Raw genomic sequence first — 18,112 nt, 5'->3', positions numbered from 1 at the left:
ATCGTGCAGCTGCAGCAGGAGGCCCCATTAGCTAAAGTGGCACCTCAGGTTAAGAACAGTTTCAGGTTAAGAACAGACCTCCAGAACAAATAAAGTTCTTAACCCGAGGTACCACTGTACAGTAATGGACAAGTATCTCTGGATCAAAACACAAATAAGCCCTTTTCAGACATTCACTCATGCCGTTAATCACATGGCAGGGAACAGAAGGGCCAGATCCACTGTCCGGGCATGGTGGAAAACATCTTTAAAGAGGAGAATTGCTGTATACATTTGGCTGTTCTTGTGATTGGGGATGTTTCACAGTCAGTAATAAAAGAGCAAAGATACCTAAGGAGTGTCACATTTCCTAGTTAAATCTGATGCAGTGTTGAGTGATTACCGAATGTAATAGCATGGTAACACAGGTAGCTGTGAATTCCTCAGACCAAACTGAAAACAAGGAAGTCCAAATTTCTGATTAAGCTGTATGCTGATGCTCTAATTCCCATCATCCCTGACCACTGGTCCTGTTAGCTAGGGATCATGGGAATTGTAGGCCAAAACATCTGGAGGGCCGCAGTTTGGGGATGCCTGCTCTAGCCTTTTACAAAAACCCTGCATTAACATTTTCAAAGTTAAGAGGAAGTAAAAATAGGATGTGGAGGACTGAAAATGACAGCAAAGCAAAGCAAAAAGGGTCAATTAAGCAAGGAACTAATTAAGCAGTTGGAGAATTGCAGCACTGCCAAGCACCAGATTGCTATGGTGCCTGTCAAATTTGCTACAAAATTGCACAACTCCTTGCAATAGCTTTTGGGAAATGGAAGAAATCCATAAAGGAAGGTCCAGTTTAGTGGTCCTCCAAGACTGCCAATTTTGGTGGCAGCAGCAGAGAAGAAAGTGGACACAGCACTGGATGATAACCCCTCCCCCCCAGCTAATGTATAATGATCAGTTTATGAAGGGTGCTGTGTGCCTGTGTGTTTGAGATTACACACACACACACACATACACACATATACATATACTGTGTGCTAGGCAACTTCCTAGATTCCTAAGTGATCACTCCCCTCCAAAGTTATTAAAACTCAACCCTGTTCTATAGCAACATTGCATTATCTTATTGTTGATGTAGCTTTGAAAAACATACCATGTGTCCCTTGGCAACAGTTCAAAGGAAGTTGCTGAAACTGTTTCTGACAGTTTTGCTTTGCCTAGTATTAGAATCTTTGCTGCTATTTGTGAAGGCCCAGAACACTTCTTCTTTGCCTTCCTGGTTTATATGCCATTATATGACCCATAGTGTGCTGTCTTTCTGTTTTGAACAGAACTGCTCAGTCCTGTTGTGGTTGCAAGCCAAAACACTAAATGTGTCCTTACATTATAGTGGTAGGTTGGAAAAATGTTTAAGATAAAGAATCAGGCAATGGTGAACAATTAAAACGCCCCAGTTTTATTATATGTGGATTTTTAAGCCACCTTTCAAGCCACAGCCCTCTCAAAGTAGCTCACAGAATAAAACAAAGCAAAACAAAACACAATTAAATGTACAACACAATAAAGAAAACCACTGGTGACAATGGGGGATGTCTTCTTAACGCAAAAGAGAAGACAACAGCAACAGAGGAGGAAAGAGTTAAATTCCCCATTCCTGCCTACTCTAGTCCAGTATCAAAACACCCACCCACACCAAACTGAAACTATTTGCATTTTAAAACCTGCACATTAAATGCAAAGGCACTTTTAAAGTCACATCTAGCTTGCCTCCCATTCACTCAGACATTTTGACACCTCTTATCTGCTTGGCTGGACAAATGACACCTTGAAACAGTGTGTCCTTTACAAACACAATGCAACTGTTCCAAATATTATGGGGAAAATCTACCACCCCAAAACAATCCAAGTATTCAGGAGGCAGTTTCACAATGTGGAAAGCAGAAGATTCAGAATGCCAACCACATCTAATAATATTATTAACAAATACTGTATAAACTTGGTATGTGTAAAATATAACGGACCTCTGTCTTCAAGCCGAACTAGTCACTGCTTCCGTTTTCTGTTTACCAGCAAAATTAGTCTCTTGCTTGTTTTACATCTACCCAGTGGCACCGGGGGGGGGGGCAGAGAGCAGGTGGGTGCGGGGTGCGCCCCACACAGGGGCATGGTGGGCGTCCTGGGGGCATGGCATGCCACCTGCAGGGCTGTGGCACCCAGCATGGGGCGGGGGGCAGCCGCAATGGCACCCCACCGAGATCACACTGCCGTGGGTGGTGTGCTCCCTCCGCACTCCTCTTCCTCCACCACTGCCCTTCCTGTTACCTGTGCTGTAAGTTACAAATGGATTAATCTGACCCTCCTCTTAGGCATTAACATTCTAGTCAGCATTGTGTCCTTTCCTCCTGTTGAGGCTCCTAATGTGTTTCATGTGACCCATTTTACAACTTGCACGTACTCATTTAAAAACACAGCAGCCAGAAACCTAGAGTTCTGCAGCATCACAACAGCTTAGCTCACCAATAAACTGATTTGCTTTTTGTCCTTTCATTGGGATAAATCAGCATTGACCAATCTATCACCCTCCAGATGTTGCTGAACTACAACTCCCATCATTCCTGGCCAAGCTGTTTGGGTTGATGGGAACTGTAGTCTTGAAGGCAGCCAATTATCCACTCCTGTGTTACACTAATTTTTCAGCAAAACTTTGTACAGGGTGCTTTAATTTGACACTTTAACCATATTGCTGCAATCACAGCAAACACTTTAAAATGCATGATAGGTGAAGCAATAAAAAGAAGATTGAAGTTTCTTTTTCAGAAGCATAACATTAATAGGAACTAACATCTTCAAGTAAAACAAAGCTGCCTATTTGATTTTAATACTCATGGACTTACTTACAAGCTCTGCTGAGTTCAAAGAAATATATCTTTAGTGTCAGGAATTGGGTCTTAATTTCCTTGCATGACTCCACAGGGGGAAATGTTGGGGAAACAGTGTAGCAGCTAGTTCATTTTATCAACCCCTTTAGAGTATGACCATTTGCATCTTCTAGACCAGGGGTCAGCAAACTATTTCAAGAGGGGGCCGGTCAACTGTCCCTCAGACCTTGTGGGGGGCTGGACTATATATTTTTTTTGGGGGGGATGAACAGATTCCTATGCCCCACAAATAACCCAGAGTTGCATTTTAAATAAAAGGACACATTCCACTCATGTAAAAACACGCTGATTCCCAGACCATCTGTGGGCCAGATTGAGAAGGCGATTGTGCCGCTTCCGGCCCCTAGACCTTAGTTTGCCTCCTAGACTTTGTGACTCAGTTTACGAGATTGGAAGCTTGACCACTAGAAAAAAAATGTTACAGAGTAAAATAGCAAAAATGGGAAATGGTAGGACCAAGAAATTAAGAGGCAAATGAAGACCTTCAGCTGCCCTGAAAATTTGATGTAATTCTTACTGAAGCAGTGAACAGTCTTCTAAAGCTGCAGAAGCCTCTCAGATTCTTTTCTGAGTAGGTTATCTCTTACTAGCATTTTGCAGTGGGAAAGACAATTATGGGGGATCACTGCCAATAACTGAGACAGGGACACTAAGCAAAATAGTACCTTTTAGAGAGAGAGATAAATCTTACGGTCTAATTCGGTTACTTATTACATTATTTTTCAATCCCACTAAAATCTCAGCTACATTATTTCTATTGATCCCATTCCATGCCTCTGCTCAGCCCATGATGACTGCAGCAGGGGTTTGAGGAAATGGCTTATGTGAGTAATGCTGACCTGCATGCGGTTCATGGCTTCTCGAATCTGGTCAAGATGGTGTGCTGAGCTGAGGGCCTCCAGACGGATGTCTGTTAACTTGAGCTCTTTTTCCCTGAGCTCATTTTTCAGCTGCAGAATTATTTCAGCCTCTGCCTCTGTGCATTCGCAGATCCTAAAAAGAATTGGAAAAGGTAGAGAGGCAGAAGATCAAAGGAACGCTCGCTTCTGAAGGCAACGTGCTATTATTCTGTATCAAAGAATAGAAAAAGGGTTGCTGCTGGTAACTCTCTAGGAGCAAGACAGAGAATTTCATCAAAACTACATGAATGGGTTCAATTTAAAAACATGAAAAGGGGGGAAATGTCCAGATAAAATTATAAGCTTGCCTTTATAGCTTTCCTAAGTAGTTCTAACATTTTCTTTTTGTACGAAGCATAATTATTATGCATGGTTATTTCACTCCTCCCAAAGTAGGAAAGGGCTGCTTTTTATTTGCCCAAACAGTAGCAGCTTTATTTAACTTTTCATGAAAGCAATGCAATTGTTAACCATCTTCCAAAATAGCAGTGATTAAAATTAAAGTATTGGAGCTGAAATGAAGTTAGTTTATCTTTGCTATGTTCTCTGTAAAGTATAATGCAAAAGTATAGGACTGCTTTACCCACACATTGTTATCTCTTGATTACTACACATCTGGTAGCTGTTACTTGACTACTCAACCCCTGACTTCTAGCTGAATATGGGAACCATTTCCACTGATATATTATGGCAAGGTTGGCAAACATGGCGCCCTCCAGATGGTGCTGTGCTACAACTTCCATATTAGCCCCAGACAACAGGGCTAAAGATAAGGAATGATGGGAGTTATTATAGTAACCACATTTGGACAGCACCATATTGGCTAGCCCTATATTATTACATTTAAGGTGATGGCTGGTGTAACAAATGCTATGGAAGTTTGATCTATGATCAGTATTTCAAACATGCAGTAATCACTTCCCCTAAGGGGAGAGTTTCTCAGCGGTCTTCACGCAGCTGCTGCAACATAGGAAGACTACTTGTGAAGACTACTGAGAAACGCTTCTCTTTGGCAGTGATTCCACATAGTGAAAGCCACAAAGAGGGAACTCATCATATGGAACAGTCCCATCATGCAGGCTCTCCATCAGCAAAGAGAGAAACCAGGGATACTCATTGCTTGTACCAGATCATTGCAGGAGCAATGGTTTCCACATGGCTGTATAGTCAACTGCAGTGTCACCTTCCCTTACAATTTCTACATATGTACTAAGTTGCAGAACAGATGATATTATCAAGAAATATGAACTAAGTTGCAGAACAGATGATATTATCAATATAAATATTTTTCCCATATACATAATATAAATATATTATATTTTCCCCCTATATAATTTTCCCCCTATATATATATTTTCCTAACTAACTGCAAAGGCAAAATAACTTATTTGTGGAGACAAATTGATTTTTTTTTAAAAAAAGTGACGTTCTCTACTCTACTCTGTCTTGATGCTATTTTCTTTTGCTATGAAAGAGGATATAATCACAATCCAATAGCTCAGTGGCAAAGAGGCTCCCTATTCTCTTCCATACATTGCAGAGTTTTCCACAAGTAAATGAAAAAAATGCATGTTGCAAAATATTATGAGAAGCCCTTGCAAGTGAATATTGATCGTGCCCCCTTTTTGAAACCATGTGAGATACATATTAAGATAATTCAGTTTTTAAATATGCCATATTTTTTCTAGATGAACATATAGAAACATGTCCTTTGGGTGACAGCTGTGCTAAGCTAGAACAATATCCATTTACACTGCTCAAATTTTTCAATACCACGCATTAGATATCAAGGATGGGCAACCTATGGCCCTCCACCAGACAATCATTCATGACCTCTAGCCGTGCTGGAACTGATGGGGGCTACAGGCCCCCCCACCCATTCATACATTATTACATGTTAGTGTACATCCAGTATGATAGTGCTATAATGTTAATGTTAATGCCTATTGATAGGGCAAATGGACCACTTCAGTCTAGTTCTTAGACATGTAATTCCAAGCCCCACATGCCAGTTTACCGGGATCTATGTTTGTAGATAACGTGACCGTTTTGCTTTTTCTTTGGAGCCCAGATTTGGGATGACCTGCATATACACGCAATAGACAGACAGATGCAAGTGACAGAAAGTAAAGGAAATGGTTTAGAAAATGAGATCAGGTCAAAGGAAGAAACAAACTAAAAAAAACAAAAACAAAAAGGAGCACACTACACAGCAGAATGAAAATACAATGATTTTTTGTGTGTGGAAGGTGTGAATGGAATGATAAATCAAAGAAGCAAAATATGCCAAAGCTTACATACATTTATCCCAAGTACTATCAAGCCAAACACATGGGCAGACTGCAAATAAAAAGACTGAGAGTGCGCTCCAGTCTGTTCCAGTCTCATTTTAAAATGCTTAACTTGAAGACTAGGAGGCAAAAGCAGACACATCATTTAGGAAAGCAGATGTTTAGATGCAATAATATTTTTGAGAATATATTATATTTTGATTGGCCAAGCCATAGAACACCCTGCAAGCAGCAAGCACTATTGGCTGTGCCTTTAGGATGTACAGTAACTTGATCAAAACCTTAGCTAATTGGAATTGCAAGCATCTAACAAGAATACCCATGTGCATTTTGTGGTGGTAACAATGAAACTTGATAAAGAATTAGCTGGCTCACTACAGGAAGTGCTTAAGTACTTTTTGACACGGGTCATCTTGTTTTGCTAGTTCATTAATTGTTTGGACTGGAAGACATGCTCTCTGATTTCATCTTCCACCCTGTTGCCTGGAGCTTGTTTCCTCGTGTATTTTGTACAGTAATGCATAGCTGCCAAGTACCCCGTTTTTCCCGGGGAAACCATTTCCCGCAGGTGTCCCGAATGGCAAAATACCCAGTATTCCCCCGGATTACGGAGCTGCTGCCAGCGGCCATGTTCTTCTGGTGCCGCGCCGGCACCGGAAGTCGCTTCTACGCACTTCTGGCGCTGCGGACATTTTGGAAATGGGCAGAGCGGTGCCAGAAGTCGCTTCTACGCACTTCCGGACATGCATAGAAGCAACTTCCGATGCCGCTGTGCCCATTTCCAAAATGTCCGCAGTGCCAGAAGTCGCTTCTACGCACTTCCCTAAGTGCGGAAAGTGACTTTCAGTGCCACGGACATTTTGGAAATGGGCACAGCTGCATCGGAAGTCGCTTCTACACATGTCCGGAAGTGAGTAGAAGCGACTTCTGGTGCCGTGGCGCTGCTGATCCCGGATTTTTCAATCCAGAATTTGGCACCTATGCAGTTATGTGACACATCTTCTCTTGAATTGTTGTGCCTTTGACCTCTCCTCTTTTTATGTTTGTGTGTGTTCATATATGTAATTTATTTGTTTGTATGTATGTATGTATAACATCCAAGGAAACTTGGATGAAAAGGGCTCTGTCACAAAAGCTTACAAAGTTGCATTCAATAGTCTTTTAGGTGACATTGTTTTATATATATATAGCAGAGGTGCCTTGAGGGCAGAAAAGGAGAATGGCAGGGAACAGTCATGAGCCAGGTATGTCTCCCCTCACCAATAAAACATGGAAAGGAAAAGAATGCAAGATCAATGCTTTTTTCAAGGTAGCATGAAGTGGAAAAGCAATGGAAGCAAGAGTTCCTCTCTGTGCAGTTTGAATACAGCTATGCACAGGATGAGAAGTAACATTTTCCAAGGGATTGTTTTCTAAACAGCAAATTAAGGTCTTAACCGAGAGAGTGGTTGAGAAGCAACAATTAATGAAAGTACAGAATCGAAAGTTCAGAGGCAGTATTTCTGAAATACCAATCACTATATCGAAGATTGCTTCTTTAACAAATGACTAGAAAGAGGGAAAACATACGCGGAGGCCGATTGGGATGGCTTTATTGATGTAGACCCACAATCTCCGGAACTGTGGGGTAACTTGGGTGAGGATGGAAGAGATGAATCTGTGACTTCTTCTATATCAGAATGTGAGGAAGGAGGCTTTGTGGACTTCTTCTTCCCAAAGGCCTGTTTGAACGAACTTCTTAGCTAGGAAAAAAGAAAGAAAATTTAGGTTTATTTGGATTATCTCCGATCATTTGGTTCACTTTACGTTTTGTGGAAAAGTTAGTTTGCAGATGCTAATCTAGCCACTGCCTGTGGTTAAGTGTATAGATTAAGCAGGGTATTAACATGTGCAACACAGTATCTTTAAGAACACAATAGAGTGTTTTTTAAAAAATCAAGTGAGCACAGCGCAAACATTGAACGCTATGGAAAAGGTACAGGATCAAGTGGTACAGCTAAACAGATGCTCATTTAAAACCCTACACCTCCTGTGGAAATCCCTTTCCTCTGACATTCCCATTAAGGTGACTGATCTTAAATAGCCACGTTGTTTAAAAATTATTGACTTTCAGAAGACATTCCAATCAATGTGATTTTGTGCATCATTTATACAAAATTGTTTTTTCTTTCTTTAGAGGTTTGACCCTATTATTTCTACAGTAGCATGGATCAGAAATAAGCATATTTTAAGCTGTTATATGATGTTGCCTTTTTGCTGACAAGAAGCTGAAAGGGTTGGGGAAAGAGGAGGTATTTGCTGCAGTTCTGTTTTAAAGAAGCAAGTTCATATGCATAAGCACTGCTTTTTTTGCTCTAGAAGTTCTTTTTTATCCATTATTGAAAGGGACAGAATAGCCAAAGAGCCATTTATTTCAGGAGTAGAGATGGCAAATGTTATGGCTGCAATGAGCACTATGCAGTTATTTTTGAGTTGTCAAAAGCGTCTTATGAACACACAAGTTATTAATACAGAGGAAAAGAGTGTGTTCCCCCCCTCCCCCAAATAGTTGCTTTGATTTCCCAAATGTTTCTTCTACTAAACATTGGAGCACATAATCACTTTGTTCTATGAATATTAGTTCAAGAGCAGGGAGTGTAAGTACTGATTGAGTTACCATAATTTATATTCATTCTACTTTATGAGTTCTAATAAGAAAGAAATGGATTTTGGCGACACTCCCCCTTTCTAGATTTCAAAGTTGGAGGTAAAATGAATAGAGAAAAAACTAAGGAGACATAAAGAATAATTTGTTTTAGAAGGGTACAAAAGCCTACTGCCAAAATGAATAGCAATCATGCCAAGATAGAGTTCTTTGAGATGCATGCCAAATTTTCCAGGGATTTATATTCACCTCACTTCCTCTAGAGTTCACCTTGCAGAAACATGAAAGAGTGTGCAATTACAAATCAAGGGAATGAAGTTGGAATCAGTATTTTTAAAATATTACCTGCGTAATAAACATATTTTAAACAACAAAAGTAAATTCTCCATTATTTCACTAAAATCTGAAGCCCTTGTGATAGGTGTATGTTATTCACTTTATATTTATCCATCTTTAAAACATTTCCATTGGCTTTCTTTCTAAAGCATTCCAGACAGTTGACCTATTTTATAGAATGAGTGAGAAAACTAGATGTATCTATCTATATATTTAAGCTTTCACATGCTTACACATCAATCTGAATATATTTTGTTTCCCAATGCTCATACCTCACTAGGTGCAAACAAATGCATATTTAACTAGCCACAGCCTTATCAACAGCTAATTATACAGAAGGGCACCACTATAAGGATTAATTTTTTGTGCCATTGTGTTATCTATGAAGAAGGAAGCCATATAAAAGTCTATTCCAGGCATCCCCAAACTGCAGCCCTCCAGATGTTTTGGCCTACAACTCCCATGATCCCTAGCTAACAGGACCAGTGGTTGGGGAAGGTGGGAATTGTAGTCCAAAACATCTGGAGAGCCGAAGTTTGGGGATGCCTGGTCTATTCAATACATTTAAATCTCTAGAGCACTTACCCAGTTTTTCTTTTTCTTTTTCTTTGAATCAGCATCATTACCACTGCCCATGCTTGAATGGCTGGTTCCACTGTTGATGCTGGAAACACTTTCGGAGGAATGTTGCCGCCGTATTCGCAGATCTATAATATAACAATAATAAACAAATCTGGAAGTGCCTTAATTCCCAATTTTATAGAGTTTAAAAATGTCATGGAATGCCAAATTCCACTAAAACTGAGTGCTCTGGTGGAAACTAAATAGGATTCCATATGGAAATGCAAATAAACTGTTACTTGTAGAAGTGACTATGGAAAAACTTTTTTCTGGTGGGACGCTCATTCTCAGTGCAGAACGCCACCCATTTGGTCGCAACCATCTCCCTAGCCAGTGTCTTTCGTGTGGAGTGGAAACAACCAGCATGGAAAGAAGCAAGTACCCTGGACAACTAAATTTTGGGCAGGGCCGTCTTATATATATCCAGCACCATGTTGCAAAGATCTCTCTGCCCGCCCCCCTGGTTTCCCAGAATTGTCGACTGTTTTTTAGGGAGGGAACACCAGCAGCAGCGGAGGAAGGAAGCCTCTTGGGACGGGACGGCACTGCCGGCGACGCACCCAGCTTGCGGGGCTGGAGGAGGCAGGCAGCGACTGGAGGGCGGCTCCTCCAGTGGGACAGAGGTGGAGGCTGGACGCGGTGCCTCCCGGCTCAGCTGGCTGCTTTGTGCCACGGTGACCACAGCAGGCAGAGGCTCCAGCCATGGCACTGCTTCAGCGTGGCATGGCAGAGGCAGGCGTGAGTGGTGAGTGAGCTGGAGGAGCCAGCCCCATGGAGATCCACAGCGCCTGATGCCCAGCTCAAAGACAAAGATGGCTAGCAGTAGGGGTGCTGCACGCACCCGTGCCTCAACCTGTTGGGCAAGTGAGCATGAGCGAGCGGGTCTGTGCCAAGCGAGTGAGGGCACGCGTGCTGCTCCCGCCGAGTGTAAGCTTGTTTCCCTTTTAGCCTTCTGGCGCCCCACAGAATTCAGCGTCTGCAGGCTAAAAGGGGGAAAAACAAGCCAATGCTCGGCAGGAGTGGCACACACACACTTGCTCACTCAGCACGCTCGTTCGGTGTTCCCAGGACTCTCGCCTGGCGCCCTCCAAAACTCCGCACCACTAGCGCCTATGGGTAAGACGGCCCTGATAGTGGGGATCAGGACCTAAGCAACACAGAAGTTCTTCCAAAATCAGAAGAACTTCTACCATGAAAACATTCTTATACTTATTGTTCAATCTCTAATTGTGAATTGTGGAAAGAACACAGCAGTACAGTGGTACCTTCGTTATCAAACGGCTTGGCTCCCGAACGCTGCAAACCCGGGAGTGAGTGTTCCGGTTTGCGATCGTTTTGCCGAAGCCAAACTTCCGAGGCGGCTTCTACAGCTTCCGATTGAGTGCAGGAAGCTCCTGCAGCCAATTGGAAGCTACGCTTTGGTTTTTGAATGTTTCAGAAGTTGGACTTCCAGAATGGATTCTGTTAGACTTCCAAGGTACGGCTATGACTTAAAACTAATTTATTTTGGCTGGAACATTTTCCCACTGCTATGCACAAGGTGCACATGCAGAAGAGCATTAAAAGGGCTTATCAAGCCTTAGCCAGTGACCAATTCCTCAAGAGAAGTCATATAATTCTGTGGTGTATAAATGACACATGGAAGTTTTCCAGCTGTGGAAACTATTTCTGTCCTGAAAATTCTGTAATAAGTCTCTAATAACTATTAGCCTATGTGTTCTTGTGACTGAAAATTTATCCTACATGTTTTTCAGTCATTCTCCGTCAATTAATAACAAAAGAAACTAAGATAAATGTCAAAAGGGGAGGGAAATTTTCAGTGCAGTTTTCAACAGTGGGATTTTTTGTTTTGTTTTGTTTTGAGCTTACCTTACTTTCAAGGTGGCCAAGGGAGGCTGCTGTGAGTGTCCTTTATTTCACTGTACCAATCATCTCTCCAGTGATCTGCACTCTGCAGCCTTCCTGGGTGCCCAGGTTTCCTGAAAACCCCATGACATCCTCAGCAGCTGGGCTTTCCTGTAAGTATGGGAAGGTGGGCAGGCTGCCTACTTTGCGTCTGATAGTTGTTCATTCCTTTTAAGTGCAGTATTTTTTATTATTAAAGCGACAGGTGTACCAATCTTAAGTACTTGGTAGCCAGACTCTCAGGCTACCATGCTTCAATTAAAGCTTAGTGGACTCCCCTGATGTATTTTCAGATTAGCAAGGGCAGGCAACCAGGCAGACTTCAGAGTGCTGGATAGAAGTTGAATGGAAAGAGGAAGAAACACACCACCCATGGCCACCTTGCAGCAATAGAGTAAGCTCAACCCTGCACCAACCAAAGAATGAATTCTAAAGTACTCTGGGAAAGAGGGAGAAAAATATTGCTTTGCAGAGGAAGAAAAGTTTTGAGAAACTGGAGGACAGGATTTGGCACACAGCACTAGTGGAAACACCACAAATACAACTAGCTCAAAACTTGAGAGAGAGGCTATTCTTCCAAACAACAGAAAGCCAGTAGCTTAGCACTTCTTTGGGACAAAAATGAGTTCCAAGGGAAAAAACAGCAGCAATCCATACCTTTATGAGTGTGGTCTGGGCCATTCAAAGCTCCTTGAATAGCAGCCTGTGCAGCTGAGTTCTGGGCTTTCAGCATTTCAATGGTTTCTCGTAGTTCTATAAGTTCCGATTCCTTTGGGAACAGTAGAAAAAGTCACAAAAGTATCAGACTAATGATGGTTTCCACACACACACACCCCACTGGGGTCAAAATGCACTTTTTGCATTGCAATTTGGGAGAAATTCAGGTGACAATTAGGCATCACATATGCTTTTCAACTCAGCTAATACAGTATGTCAGAACCATCAGGTTAGAAGCTAGTTATCTCTATAAAATACTGCATACCAATAATTTTGAAAAAAAAAATACAAACATCTATTAAAATGTATTCGGTTTCTTATGAAATGAAGCAATGTAACTCATCTTTTCACTTGGTAGGGGATGGTTTTAACAAATGTAATGCACAGTTTTAATTTAAACTGCATTTAACATTTCTGTTTCTAGTTCTCATTTTCTATAATGCGGATTAAAGCTACTGAAGGAATTTAACCTTAGCAGCAACACGGAAAAAGAAAAGCTTATATGCTCAAATGTCTGGGAAAGCTTATTGAAGTCAGTGCCAGTGCTATAATCTCTTTGAGAAAGGAAGCCTGAAGCTTTATAGAAGATGAAAAGATCAAACTGGATGAAATTCCTTTTGAGAAATTATTGTTATTGCAGTGGTTCACTTGTGTGTCCTTAGGCAGAAGGTGGATTTGTAGTAGATCCCTGGTCTGTAGTAACTTTGGTGTGGATCTGCACAAAGGTTATCTCAATGTACAATTTATAGGAAGTAATTGGTATTACCACAACCACCTTGGTATTACGACCAAGCCACTGCTTTGCATCTGGCTTCTTCCCCAGTTACTTTTCTCCCCTACTGGTCCTACTTGATGGTCCCTAGGGATCTACTAGCAGACAAAATAGATCCTACAAGCCTGAGATCTGTCATAGCCTATCCCTACAGGGGCAGCCAAATTGAGTACATAGTCACAGCACAAGAGAAACTAATGAACTTGATCCTCGCACATGTCTTAATTGGAAACAAGAGGTTATTTTGCCTTTGCTTTGCTTTGCTTTAATTTCATTTTCCAGTTATTTTGTTTACAGTATTAATAATCTGCTCCTCAACAAATGGTCCCAGGACTAAATAAATACATCATTAAAATCATAAATTAAGAAAAAAAACTATAATCTCACACACATAAACATTCTACCTATCATGAAACCATCAATTTGAGCAGCATTCATTCATCCTTCTGCACTTTTCAATGGAGGACCCTGCTAATTCTTTTCTGCAACTTGTAGCTTTGATGTTTCTGTCCAAATGGTATGAAATCACATTCAGCATTAGGAAAGCACTGTCCACACTTTTTTGGCTCTCTTGTTTGTTTTCAATGATTGACAGACAGGAGGGCCTATGGAGATGAGGACTTGATCCACCAGTTTCCCAACCCTGACTTAAAAGTATTGCAAAACAAGCAAAGTCAAAACCAAATCCAGCCCCAGCTGCTCCAAGATAACACTTGCTATTGGCTTGTTTTTCTATCTTTGTAATACGTCTTCTGTCTAAAATTTAGCGTTCTGACAATGCTGGCAGACTGAAACAAGCACTCCACTTGGTTTATGACCACCTTTTGTTGCTTAATCTTTCAATACAGATTAAATTCAGAGTCACAAATGTTTTAATTAAAACCTGGAAATGAAAGATTTTATCATCACACTGCCCTCTGATATAGCTTGGCTAAATCTGATGGTGTGCAATGTTATTCTTATTGAGCTTTCACGAAGCATCGATAGTCATAAAAAAAATAAAATTGATGCACCCGCCTGTTTATTCTTACAGCTGTCCTTTCATTCAGCCTTCAATACAAACTTTAATATAAACCAAGAACTGTTTTCCACATTAAAGCATCTGCTGTTTCTAACATACCTTTTGTTCAGCTGTCATTGTTAGGCTTTGCAGCCGGCCCGTCATATTTCCTAAGCTCTTTTCAAAAGCTGCTACGAGATGGGCCTGTGAAGAAGATGAGGTGGTGGGGAGTCAGTCAAATGTCAATAGGTTTCAAATGCACTTTACAAAATCTATACAATATGCTTGAATGTACTTCTGCTTAAAGAAAACACAAAACCCTACATGGCCATCGCCATCAAAAGTTACTTCTATTTAAATTCCTAATCGTTCTCCAACCTCCTTGCACTTTCCTATTTGCATGAGGCAGATGCTACTCCCAACTGTCCATAGTACACAGTGTCAATTCCAGTTTCTTTGTAGAATTCTGTGGCTTTGGGGCAATACCAGATCAATTGTACAGTTGTGATGCTTTGCCCAGTAGAATTATTTGGGCATTCTTTAACAAGAGCATGTTTCACCTGAACTTGCTATAGAATAGCAACCCTTAAATATGGCAGCACCGTAGTTAATTGTGCCCTACTCCAAACTAGAGGTCTGCCAAAAGTTCAGTGTTTCTAGTTTCTGCTAGAAATGGTTTTGGGGTTCCTAAAGGAGCACCCAAAACTGTTGGAAAGATTTGTCAAGTGAATTTCTTGGAAGGTTCCCCCCCCCCCGACCTATTGACAGTAGGGCATCACCCCTGCTTTTTGGAAAAAATTTAAAACATCTTTCAAGCATTCCAAAGTTCACGAACCTGCATTTTGCTCTACAAATCCTCCTCAGAACATTGTTATATCTTTATTCAGGGGCCTTCTGGGGAATAAGAATGGCAGTCAGCAGTTGGGAGTACCAACAGCAGCAGCAGCAGCCACAAAATTCAATTTTTGCCACCCCAGGCACAGCAAAAAGTTTAAAAAGAGAAGGGAAAACAAGAAAATAGAAACCGCCAGGGTGCACGGCTGCCTGTATGAAACATTCACATGAAACGCTTTAAAGGGTTACCTGCTGCAAAAAAGTGATGAAACCCCTCGGTGCATTTTTACGATCCACAAGGCCCAGTAAATTTTGGGGTGGGGGAGAGAGTGAATGTCATGGTTCTGCCTAAAGTGTGTATTTAATGATTACAATAACAGCAACTTAATCACCAGATAAAACGAATCCAATTCAAAATGCATCCTCTACTGTTGCTTTCCCATTTTGCCCTTCCTCTAAAATGTGCATTCAGAAGACTTCCCCCACCCATTTTGCTTTATCCAGGAAGCCAGTTTAAAAGAACCAATAATGGACCAATAATTGTGTGCAGAAGGGATACATGTGTCTATTTTTATGTTTGGTTATTGGCTAAATATATTTTGTATGCACTTTCCAAACTAATAAAGCATTTTAAAGGGGGGAGGGTCGAATTTGATAGCACAGCAAGTATGAAAACCCCCTCAGATACAGAAAACAATCATAGTGTGAAATATTAATATAGTTCCACAGCAGGAAGAAGACTGGCTATGCTTCTGTTGCTTGCTTTAAATATGCACGAGTTGGGTTGAAAAAGTCCGCTCAGAAGAAGATAACATAAGATGAGAATTTTATTTTCACTGACAACTAACAAGCATTTTGAGGCTGAAGGAAAGGTCATCTTAAGGCAAGTGGACATGTTAGGCAGGAAACTATATGATAACTGCAGTCTTGTATATTATGACCATCTGAATCCACTTCCTGTGCTGCTGTTCTTAAAACTGAATGCTTTTCAATGAATAAAACCTGGTCCCATAATACCTACTGGAAAGGTGCCTCACCTCTTTATACCACGAAAATAATGTGAACCAAACACTCAAGGCATATCCAGGAATATGAAGTCTTTATTTGTGTGATCTCCCCTCTTTGTTGGAGAGGCCAGTCTGTTTGGAAACCATGGTTGCATCAAAGTATAGTGGCAAGATTACTACGTGGGATCAGAACTATGGTTCATCAGTTCTGAAATAATTACACTGGTTCCAAGTATAAGCCAGTATTCACCAATCTCTGGCCTTCTCCCACTCGGATGTTTGCTCTCCCTTCCCTCAGCACCCCTATCTTAGCACTATTCCTTAAAATAAGCAAGACCTACTACTTTTAGTTGATGTTTGCATATAATATTGATCATCAAAGGCCAGCAAAGCATTGAGCTACCTTGTGCAAACCCTGCTTCATCTCAGACAAGCCCAAAATTACTCTGAGTCAACCCCTAGATGAGCTTAGGATTTGTCCACATCTCATGCATATCCCTAGTTTCAAGTCCATTTTTTTAGCATGGCTCAAAGAGCTTGTTTAACTTTAAAAGCCCTAAATAACTTGAGAATCAGTCCAACCCAGGTACTGTGTGGACCACTTAATCGTGCAAGAATGTTCTAGGTATTATAAATTTCGATTACTCTGCCACAAGAGGTGATGTGGGTGGCAATGACAGGCCCAACCTCTTTTGGACTTTCTTCTCAGGGCTATTTGCATGGTATGGATTTTGTTTTTTTTCCCAGCAACAGCTGGAAATATTTTTAATGAGTTCCAGGATTTCTGAGCCTTAGCTTTAATGTTGTTTTGCCTCTTGCTCAGCTTAAAATTTCTCAATATCTGTTTATTTCAGCCTTTCCCAATGCAGTTCCCAAATACTTTGGACTACAATTCCCATCAGCCTCAGCCAGCATGGCCAATAGTTAGGGATGGTGGCGTTGTACAGGAGACATTGGGTTCATATTGTTTTTATTGACTTTATGCTGCATTTCAAACTGCTTTGGGAAGCTCTGTGGGCTGAACAGTAGGTTAATAAATGCCCCCGCAAAGCAAAGTAACTAAATCTGCAGTTGGGTACACAACTACCTCACAAGTTACACTATATGAGTATTGAAGAGGAGAAGCCTATTGCTACTCCATATATAACTGCAACACAGAAAATAACATACATAAATTACACAATGATTTTTTGAGCTTGAATATCACAAAGGATTAAACAGTCACAGATCTGAAGAGAAGAAAGTGGATCAGAATGTACAAATGCACAAGTTAACTTTATTGACAAACAATTCTCCTCCTCCTATAGTTAAGTTCCCCAGCAATGTTTGTCAGAAACAAAGAAGAATTTTTTTTTGTCCAGATAACTTGAGTTCTATGTACAGCTCCGCCTCCCACCCCCATAGTAAGCTTCCTGTAATGCACTGTAAAGGTGATGGGCTTACTACTGTGCCCAGATCTTCACAGAATGATAACTATGTCAAAAATATTGATTTTTAGAAGTCTGTGATAAAATGCATGCTCCCTGTGCACTGACATGCTATAACTTTGAAGTACGAACATAACTGTGTCCAAATGATGATAGATCTTGCTTTGTTTCACTCAGATATATTCTGGCAAGAATATAAATGAAAGCAGCGTTTGCAGTATCTAAAGTCTACAAATCTCACTGAATACAATCAAATGCTTCCAGGAGGAATATGCTACAGTTGTGGCACTAACTGGGGAGTATAGCTGCATTCCAGAAAAGATGGGGAAGGGACCTTAACAGATTGGAGAACTGGGCACAAACTAGCAAAATGAATTTCAGAAGGGAGAAATGTCAGGTTATGCACTTAGGCATAAGTTGCACCAATATAAGATTGGGGGCACCTGGCTTGCCAGTAGTACATGTGAAGAGGCTTTAGGGGTCTTACTAAGCCACAAGAATCAACAGCAAAAAAGGCCGATGCTATTCTAGGCTGCATCAACAGAATTATAGTGTCCAGATCAAGGGAAGTAATAATACCGCTTTATTCTGCCTTGGTCAGACCACATCTGGAATACTGTGTCCAGTTCTGGGCACCACAATTTAAGAAGGATATTGACAAGCTGGAACATGTGCATAGCAGAGTGACCAAGATGATCAAGCGTCTGGAAATAAAGTCTTATGAGGAACAGTTGAGGGAGT

The 18,112-nt window shown here is 41.0% G+C and overlaps 1 protein-coding gene across 8 annotated transcripts in view; it reads right to left on the bottom strand.

The window, feature by feature from the left end:
• NAV3 (neuron navigator 3) overlaps positions 1-18,112 on the bottom strand; it is a 463,204-nt gene that overhangs the window by 21,695 nt on the left and 423,397 nt on the right. For 6 of the 8 annotated variants that reach the window (XM_035127692.2, XM_035127685.2, XM_060279675.1 and 3 more), the window contains 6 exons: positions 14,224-14,307; positions 12,272-12,383; positions 9,674-9,795; positions 9,002-9,022; positions 7,678-7,850; positions 3,758-3,911 (listed from right to left, as the gene is read on the bottom strand). In XM_035127692.2, coding sequence (XP_034983583.2) covers positions 3,758-3,911; positions 7,678-7,850; positions 9,002-9,022; positions 9,674-9,795; positions 12,272-12,383; positions 14,224-14,307 — 666 coding nt within the window. The remainder of the gene's footprint in view (positions 1-3,757; positions 3,912-7,677; positions 7,851-9,001; positions 9,023-9,673; positions 9,796-12,271; positions 12,384-14,223; positions 14,308-18,112) is intronic. The other 2 variants (XM_035127687.2, XM_035127688.2) reach the window with 1 other exon arrangement.

This window comes from Zootoca vivipara, chromosome 10 (genome assembly GCF_963506605.1).
Source record: "Zootoca vivipara chromosome 10, rZooViv1.1, whole genome shotgun sequence".
NCBI classification, from domain to species: Eukaryota; Metazoa; Chordata; class Lepidosauria; order Squamata; family Lacertidae; genus Zootoca; species Zootoca vivipara.
This window is presented reverse-complemented; position numbering and strand designations above follow the sequence as displayed.